This window comes from Corvus brachyrhynchos, unplaced genomic scaffold (genome assembly GCF_000691975.1).
Source record: "Corvus brachyrhynchos isolate BGI_N302 unplaced genomic scaffold, ASM69197v1 scaffold133, whole genome shotgun sequence".
Classification (NCBI taxonomy): domain Eukaryota; kingdom Metazoa; phylum Chordata; class Aves; order Passeriformes; family Corvidae; genus Corvus; species Corvus brachyrhynchos.
In genome coordinates this window covers 357476-367217 of record NW_008237249.1, presented here as the reverse complement: position 1 = coordinate 367217, position 9742 = coordinate 357476, and the positions used below count along the sequence as shown (strand labels likewise).

General features: G+C 47.4%; 1 protein-coding gene across 6 annotated transcripts in view; it reads right to left on the bottom strand.

Annotated features, from left to right (window-relative positions):
* The window catches only part of CFAP61 (cilia and flagella associated protein 61), a 93475-nt gene that overhangs the window by 11062 nt on the left and 72671 nt on the right, over window positions 1-9742 (bottom strand). For all 6 annotated transcript variants that reach the window (XM_017730438.1, XM_017730434.1, XM_017730436.1 and 3 more), the window contains 2 exons: window positions 2659-2749; window positions 70-223 (listed from right to left, as the gene is read on the bottom strand). In XM_017730438.1, the coding sequence (XP_017585927.1) occupies window positions 70-223; window positions 2659-2749 (245 nt within the window). The remainder of the gene's footprint in view (window positions 1-69; window positions 224-2658; window positions 2750-9742) is intronic.

Sequence of the window (9742 nt, the reverse complement as noted above, 5' to 3'; positions counted from 1 at the left end):
ACCGAGACCCCCCCATCACTGCCGGGGCTGCGCACCGAGACCCCCGTCCCCTCACCGTGTCTCTCTCACCTGCAGTCGGCGGCAGTCTGTAGATGTCAGTCGGGGCGAACATGGGCAGGTGGGCGCGGTGGCGGCGCAGATAGCGCAGGACGGATTCCCGAAGCGCTGGCGGGCCGGGTCTCTGCTCAGGGCGCTGCTCGGCGACAGGGGGCTGCCCGGGCACCTGCAGGACAGAGCTGTCAGACAGACGAACGGGACTCGGGGCACACTCTGGAGCCACGGAGCATGGCAGTGACATCCACAAACGGCCTGAAAACGTGTCGGGGCTGGGATACAGGGGGAACTGAGTGGGGCTCACACTGCTGGCACCGAGTGCACCCTGGGGCCGGTGGTGCTCGACTGTTTGTTCACCTCTCCCTCACAAATGACCGGCCACAGGTGCAAGGATTGCGTGGAACAAACCTGTGTGGAACCCCCGGCTGTCCCGACACGGCCTGTCAGAGGGGTTTTGCCAGAGGAATTCCCCCCCCTCCCCCCGCCCATACCCAATATTTACTGCGGCTTTTAACCGACGGCACGGCCCAGCTGCAGCCGGAGCACCAGGCCATTATTCCTGACGGACGACAAGTGCTGTTCCGGAAGGTCTGGCACGGCACGTGTGCCCCCGGCGTGCGGTAGCATCCAGCAGCTGATGGAGGTGCAGACCCCAGCCCTGCCATCTGCATGTTTGTATCGCCGGAGCTGCGCACGCCGGCACAAACACATGGCTGTGATCCCCGAGGGGTAAACACGCCCCGCGCCAGCGGCCCTGCCAGAGCCCGCGCTGCGAGGGCAGCCTCGGGTGACAATTTCAACACAGGCTAAACGCACGGCCCCTGTCCCCAGAACATAAACTGGCTTTTATGTGCAGTCATTGCTTCGATTAACAAACATTTCTGTAAACATTACCCCTATTGCATGACACTGATTTCCACTTTCTCTGGAAACTAACCAGAAATATCTGACTTCTGCACACTTATGCCCACAGTTCTTACGCATATCTTTCCCTCATTTTTAAAATTCACTAGTAATTTTTCTGCATGCTGAAACGAGCTAGAATATGAGCAACAGGAGGCAAAGACAGGAGGTCTCTTACTTCATATAGAAATACAACCAGTCCTGAGGCATTTAAGAGATATTCCATGAGCAGCACTGGTACCTACTCTGTATCTGGCAATGTGCCCAGAAGGAACACCCAATGAAAACAGAAATGGTGACATTCAGTAAAACACAGTAAAAATCACCGTGGAAAAAAATAGAAGTCCAAAATGCCAAATTTTCACTCAGATGCAGATACCATCACCTATGTCCATAGGAACAATCCTGACTCACAGAGCTGCTTCCAGTCCATGCAGGGAGACTGTGTCAGAACTGCTGCCACAAAGACAGGGTAAGGCAAGTGAGTCCTTAATTTGCAGGGCACCACTTCCCCTTTCTCTGAAGTTGTTCACACTTACAGCATGAGAAAAATGTTCGAATGATGGCAAGAAAAACACTTCACATCAGGCCCCCCATTCTGCACAGAACCTAATTTTGCACAGTTTTAATAGATGTCTTCCAAGAGAACCCAAATTAAACCGCATCAAGGCCCTTTCTGGGTCAGGACAACAGGAGGCAAATTGCTCTGAGCCCTTCGGGGAGAAGGCAGGGCTGAGCACGTGTGGCTGCAGCTGGGACGCGGCAGCATTGGGCCCTGGAGATGGGTGGCCCATGGGCTCCACAACCTCCCTTCCTCATGCCACCCTGCCTCCATTTAACTCAGTTCTGTTTGTTTTCTGCACAGTTAAAAACTCCGTGAGCACACGTTTAAAACCCAGTGCCATTGTCTGGAACCACAGGGGGTTAAACAAAGGCAAAAGCAGTGTGAGTAGGGGCAGGGTGAGCTGGTCCCGGGTAGTAAGTTGGAAGCACCAAGATCAGACCACAAATTCTGTTTGGGATCAGCCAGAAGTTCCTCAGGGGGTGCGGGAGGCAGTGCTGGGGGCTGCTGGACACCTGCTGTTACTAGTTCTCCCCATGGAGCACAGTGACTTTGGATTTTGGGCAGGCAGTTCCACGCTGCTGAGGCTTTATGCCTCTGTCTATGGTGCTAAGGCCAAAACTGTAAACAGCATTAGCAAACATTTCAATTTCACCATTACTCAGGAAATCCACTTATCACTGAAAAAGCCAATTCACCCTTTGGATTACAAAAGGCATTCCCTGTGGGTAGGTGTTGAAAAACCCACGGGCTCAGCTGAGACAGGGGTAGGATGGCCTGTAACCTGTCGCTACCAGGGAACACTACTAAATGCAAGGGGATACACGGACAAGCCAGGCTCCAGATCCCACTGGGTACTTGTACTAAATTGCAGCTGTAAGGCAAAAATGCAGCAAAGGAAAACAAAGCAAGTTCAAGTTCTATTGGCAGACTTGAGAATATGCCCAGACAAGAAAACTGAACGACACGGTGTACATGGTGACCCCTCCTGTGAGGTACACAGTCTGCTCAGGCTTCCCCGAAGAGAGAAGTAAACAGAAACATAAAGCTTCAGGATAAAGATGGGAGAAGAAACCAAAGTGAACAACACTAACAAATTACCTAAATAATAAAGTGCACTCGCCAGTCGTTTTTCTTACCTGTTCCGACATCAGGGTTTGGCGCAGTTCCTTCTGCAGATCAATAAACCGATCGTGATAGATGGCCATGGACCAAGGTTCCCTGAAGTAGCTGCGTAAAAAAGAAGAAATTTAGTTATCTTGTGAACCTCTCATTAACCACTAATAAAGTATTTACCTGCTTTTTCGCCTTTATAAATTACAGTTCTGGACCCATCATGATCGTTTGTTCATAAAATGCCTCCTTGTAACAGCATGGTCAATCAATTCTTTTAATGGATGTTCCTGATGTACAGCCAGCTTCAGTAATTACATTTAAAGTGGCTTAATTCAGAGCTGTGGCAAGACCTGGTGAAGAATCCTGATTTTATCAGAATTTAAAAGCCTGAAGACCTGTAAAGAACGGTGTCTCCATTATCTGTCCTCATTTGAGAAAAGCAGATTGCAGGATTAACTGAACTGCTGCATAAACAAATTAAATTTGTGTAGACAATGACACAAATGTTGTTCATCATTAAGGTTTCTGGATTAATAAAAGCCAGAAAAACAGGCCACCACAGCGCTGCAATATGTTCTTTGCACTAGTGTGATGAAGCTGAATTGAACCAATTCTAGGAGGAAGCTCTTGTAACTTTTTCTTTCAGTGACAGCATTCACAACAGCATTCTTCCATGAAAAAGGAGGAAAAGGATGGAGAGGACATGGCTCCCTGTAGAGCCTCACAGCTGTAAATATCACCGGGGGCAGCCAGATTACAAAGCTGCGATTTACTTCTCTTTATAATGAAAGGTAATTTTTTCAGCTCGGGCGAATTGCTCGGAGTGTAATTCTTGTAAATGCTTGCTGTGGTCAGGAGGTGCCCCATGCTCACCCTCATAATGACCGAGCAGATGCCAGCAGGGTCACCCAGGAAGCTGGGAGAGGGGGGCATTTTGCTTGGTTGCCACCAACACTCGTGCTTTGGGAATGGCAGCAGGACCCTGGCACTGCCCTCAGGAGCACATGAACCTTCTCGCCTGGTTCAGCTGTGTGGCCTGTAAGTGAACACCTGCACAAGGCAACTTAAACACGCTACACAAGTGTAGCAACTCTGAGATACCTGTCTACAGAGAACTAACGTGCAGTTTCCTCACTGCAGATTTTACTTCCTCTGTGTCCAAGGGCAGGATTTCCCCCTCCTGCTCTGAATGACACCTCAGCTCTCCCTCACACCCGTTAAAATGCTCTGTGCACCCGGCACAGCTTGGCTGGATGTCCACGTGCTTGGCCCCTCTCTGCCCTGGCACCTCCTTTCCCCCGTGTGCCAGGCTGGCTGGGGCTACCTCTCGGAATCTGCATGGCTCCCAGCACAGCAGGGCTCTCTCCCACAGACATTTTCACAGTATAAAATATTTATGGACACTATTCCAAACACCACATTCTTGCTATGGCAAGAGCTGCCCAGCCCAGGAGTTACCAGGACTGATGCTTGCCTGCTCATTCAGACACGCTGGTTTAGAAAGGATGAGCTCAGCTTTAAGGATCCTTTTTTCAGTAACTGCACACCCCAAATGTGTGCAGAGAGCTGCAGAAAAATACAGTATCCCATATTTAAAACTCCTTCAATTTCAGAAGAAAAACCCCACCCACAAACCTTTAACTCACTGTTGACAATAAATAGCAAAGAGAGAAAGGGAGGTGTTACACAAGAATACATTAAGGTAATGAAAGACTCTGGTTTTACTGATATGCCGTGGTAAAAGCCACGTTCCACTGGCCAAATGTTTTGTCTTCAAGCTGGCATCTTAATTTTGACTGTAACCCTGAGCAGATTATTTCCTCTCTCGACTGAGGCACACCTTCCAACTGCCTTACCTCAGTTAACAGGTTCACCTGCCTCACTGAGGTGTTGCATTAAATGCTGTTTGTAAATGTTTCAGGGGTGCCAGCTCCATCTATAACTACAATTTTAACTCTTCCCGTCAATATCCACAGATTTGGAGCTCAAAATCTGAAATGTTTTGAAGCTCAAATCCAGTTTGGAATCTTTAATGCAAATAAAATGCCCGTTTTTGGGGAACAGAGAATGCCTTGTCCATATTTTCTAGATAGGCTGCCAGAAGGAGCTCCCAGTAACCAACATTTACTCCCAGGCTTCCTCTACTTCCCTTCACCTGAAGAACACCAAGAGCCATTTGGAGATTCACCTCACACAAACAATTCACCTTCTTTGCCGGCTCTGTGCTTGCATCTATTTATCTTTTCAGTTCGAATCACCTTTCTCAGGGGGCAGACGGTGTTTTTGACAGAGCATCTCTACATATGGCTGCTAAAGGGAAGCTTAATAATGAAAAACCCCATTTGAAACCAACAAGTTGACTTTCTGAGGCTCATTTTGAATTTTATTACCACTTCAGCAGCAGTCCCTCAGGGCAAGCCGTGGAAGGCTTCAAAGTATAAAGCTCTTCAGTGTACGAGATGGAGCTGGCACGCTCCCAACAGGGGCTCAGCGGCTCCTCTGCTATCACGAGAACGGCATCTGCCACATGTGTTTGCACCATTTAGTCTTTCATAACCTGCCAGAGTGATCAGGCTAAATATGTACAAGATGACAGTGTTTGCCAGGAGCATAACGGGTGCGCAAACTTGGTCACTTGCTAGCGGGGATCCCTGCTGGAAGCCTTTATGCCACTGGCAGTGATCGCGGGAAGGCATTTGTGACGGGTGGGATGGAATCGGCTCCTGCAGAAGACAATGAGCAACATCCTTTTCGTTGCTAAGGACCTGGTCTCATCTTTCATTGACAAACAGTATTTCAAGTCTGTTCTGCCTCCTTTGTGAGGTGTAGCCTACATTAGATGAGAGGCAAGGAGGAATGAAATATTCAGTGGTGTCCTGCACAAAAGGCACAGAATCCTTCCCTTTGCAAGAGATATAAATAAAATGGACAGAGCTGGGCCCTGCTAGCAAGCAAAAACAGAGTGTGCACATGGCTGTCCATCTGAGAGCTGCCTAGTTACTCTCCATTTCATTTGCAGGAACACACCATGGTTGGAGAAGAAGCCTCTGCCCCTGTGGAAGACGGTTCTATGTCCTGGCAGTGAGGACCTGACACTGACCTGCCATCTGAGTCAGGTCTGGTGGCACAGGGTGCAGCACTGGCAGCAAGGTGCAGAAAAATCTTAAAAACTGAATGAAAAACCTTCAGAACAACACCGCTGTTTTGTGTAAGGACAAAACAAAAAGCAAGATACAAGCTTTAAAAAAAGAGATGAGTAATTTCAGATCTGTGGTACATCCCCTACCTGCAGGGGCCAAATCCCCTGTGCTCTGGCCCCGGGTCCAGTCCCAGGGATCGATCCTGACCCGAGCTGCTCCGGTGCCATCTCGCTGCAAGGACACTGGGATGAGGAGGGGGTTTTCCACTGCTCAAAGGGCAGGTGGCACCTCGTGACGGTGCCTTCGAAAAATCCCTCTGCAGACGGGTGCGTCAGTGACTACAGGTTTGGAGGATGATGTGTCTGTGGGTGTTCTTATGCTACTCAGAACTTGCATGGAAACAACAAACCCAAATTCCACTCCTCGCATCCCTCCTACCTACCCCGTTCTTCCACCAACACACATACACTCCAGGGAAGTTCAGAAACTCCGACAGCCTGTGATGTGGGTTGAATCTGCAGCTCTCAATAAATGTCTCTAAGCAATCTTGAACACAGATCTCTTGAAATCCTGTTTGTTTCTTCTCAATGCCATCCACGAGTCACCAGTGCCCTGCCCTCCGTGCCATTAAGCCCAGTGGCCCTCTGGTGACGGCTGTGCCCTCAGCACCAGCACTGTGCGCACACACAGAGCAGCACCGTGGCTTTTAGTACACAATACAAGCAGAGTCACTGATCAACTTAATCTCCTGGTAATCTGTAAGGAGTGGAGAGTCTCCTTTCTTCTCTGTAGCTTCCCGAGCTTTTTACAACATGGGGAATTTTCAAGACAGGTGTCCACTTTCCTAGGCTGAAGTTTCTTTTCTAAGAAGAAATGTAATGCTTGAAATGCAAAATTCTCCAGGCTGTATCAGCTACATCTGGAACATACTCCATCCCTTCTCAAATCCTCAGACCTCAGGACATACAAAGTCATTCCCTGGCACGTGTGGATGGCTCTGGTGGATTACGGAAGCTGAGTCTCTCAGTGGTGCCTTTGGCACATGATGGCCAAAGCCCCCCAGTGCTGGGGAGCTTCTGCTGAGAGCCCAGTCAGGCAGAGAAAGGCTGCTGCTTGCAAATCCCAGGAATCACCCCAGGAGAACAAGCACAGAGGAGATTGAAGCCATTCAGTTGACATGGGCTCAAGTGGAACACAATTATGCCAGGAGTGCGTACACAGAGCAGGGACTTCCACTTCTCAGGAGTGGTGAGAGTAAAGTACTGCGCAGGGATGGGATGCAAAGCAATTCTAATTTTCAGGCCATCCTGACAATACCTCCCCAACCACAGCCTGCAGATGAAAAAAAGTCTTCTCTCCAACACAAGCACACAAGATGGAACATTCCATCTTGCCAGGAAAATTCAAAGCATGTTGTTTTGAGAACAATATATGCATGTCTTTAAGACTCCTAATTACAAAGATATGATAATACCAGCAAAAGATACAAAATATTTCCTGATATACCTTGGATAGCTGGACCAGGAATCACAGTGTGTTAATTTAAAGACAACATAAATAAAACCACCGAGCATTTCCTGCATTCATCTGACCAATAATTTCAAAAGACAGCTTGTTTACATAGGTAAAAAGCAAGACCAATTTGTGTAAAATCCCCATGCGCATCACCTGAGAGCATTGTTCTTCTGCACAAAGGACATGACATATTCCCTGGCCTGCAGTTTCTTCACATTCACCTACAACTGCTGAACAGTCAAGCAAATGCGAACCAACAGCCTGTTTGTAGCAAGAAGGGCCTTTACTTCCTTGCTCTGCAGTTCTGCTCCCTGAACACCTGCTTGTCTAGGCATTTGAGTATCTCCTGTTACATTCAGTGATCCAGGACTCTGTTACTGCTCTGACCCGGTCATTAGTGAAATCAGCAGCCTTATGGACAACAAATCTGTGAGGGAATCCACTGAACAGATTCACAAAGTAACGGCAGTGCTCACGAATTCACAAGCTGACATTTATTTTTTTCCTTTTGAGAAGGAAATCCTGCAGAGGAAGCCTGTATTTTTTTACCTCTTCTCACGGAACCTGCAATGTCTTGTCTTTGGAAGATGACTGGTTTAAAACCCATGGCTTACAATCCCCTTTTAAACATAGCTGCAATGGCAAACCAGAGCACAGGACAACTGCTCTTACAATTCTTGTTCTGGAAAAATGGCCACTGAACCCAGACCTCGTTGAGGGTGATACTGCTCCCCCCAGCCCAGACCCAACCCCCCCGGGGCTGCTGCAGGGACCTGCTGACGTCTGGGGGTGACACTGCACCACCTGCCAGCATCCTCCCTTCGCAAATGCCAGTGATCCATCATGACTGATAAATCAGCTCTGTTTGCTGCAGTTTTAATATCCTGGAAATGCTACAGCGCTGTACCCAGAGGCACCTTCAGAAAGCAGATCCTGGTACTGAGATAATGCAGTCCTTTCCTGTTCTCCTAAGTGTCCTCAGGAGGGACTCTCCATTTTTTCAGCACTGGCATTTGGAAAGTTTAGACATCTTAGAATATAAGATCACAGCAGTTATGGTGTACTGACCCTCACTGAACTGCCCTCTAAACTTTCTAAACTCTGTGCTCTTTAAATCTGACACCAAAGCACTGCTGTCTGTGCTCTCTTTATGACCACTTCGTGGCTGACCCTGAAATCAGGCTAACTACATTGTTTTACATTACTATTTCACACATAATGTATCATGGAAAACAATTAAAGGAAATTAAACCTGAGGCACAAAATCATCAAACAGGCTGTGTGTAGGGGTATGATTGCTTTTCTGCAATTGTTTATGGATTCAGAGTTCAATCATTCATAATGGTTTGCATAATTACTAATATGAATCAGCAAGGTTCGGCTACAAATTAACATGGTAGGCTTCAGCCGACGAGCTTTTACTCACTAATTTGGACGTGGGGTTTCTTAGTAACGTGGCTCTTCATTGGCAAGTTAGCTGCTCCTTTAAAACTACATTAATATCTAGAAATCTCCAGCCATTTGTATCGATTTGCTCTGTAAGTGCAGCTGTACCAGTGCACCGCAGGGTTAGCAGTTAATTCCGGGAGCGAGAAAGCCGTTAGTGCTTTGATATCCCTTCAACGTGTTCCTCTTTCCTTACCCTTTCTCCCTCTTCATGAAAAGCACACACATTTCCCTCTAATTAGGCTGCAGAACGTACAGAGCAGCACTAGTCCCTCTCAGTCACGCTCACTACCTGCTACAGTTCCTTTCTGGTCTTTTTTAACCCTGCAGAAAAACGTCTCACCGTCTGCCCGATGAACAAAAGCCTAAGGTTGGAATCCCTTAAATGTAATCCCAGCTTGCTAATGGTCTGGGATCCAGCAGATTCCAGACAGCAGCAGGGCATTCTAGTGCTCCTCTTAACAAACAACTACATTTCGGAAAGCCTGGGTTAAATCCAGCTTTTCTATGTAGCACGCATTTCATGTTTAAATAATCACTGATTATTCAGCCTGTAAGTAATGAAGTTCTCTCTACCTTGTAACAATAATGCTGAAAACATCGAATGTTCTTCTTTTCCTTAATGTATTTGTTATATTGTGAGGTTTATTAGCGCTGAGTCAGTAAACAGTCCAGTGTGGTGTTTCTGCTTAACAGTCTCACTGAATGACACTGCTTAATAGAGCACCTTCAGCCTAATGTTAACAGCACCAGATGTGGGAATTGCACTTCAGTGAAAAAACCTAAATGGTTACTTCAAAATAAGTGAATGCTGTTCATACAGCTCAAAATACTTTTGAGCATTTAGCTTGTACAGCCAATATAAAAATGCAATGTGAAAACAAAAAACAGGGTTTGAAGAAGAGCAGCCAAGGAAACATCCAGTGCTGTTATCCATGTAGCTTCTGGGTGGGTTTTCCAAAGCCTCTCAGGGAAAGGGAGCCTGACTCCCTTCGCACATTCCTGC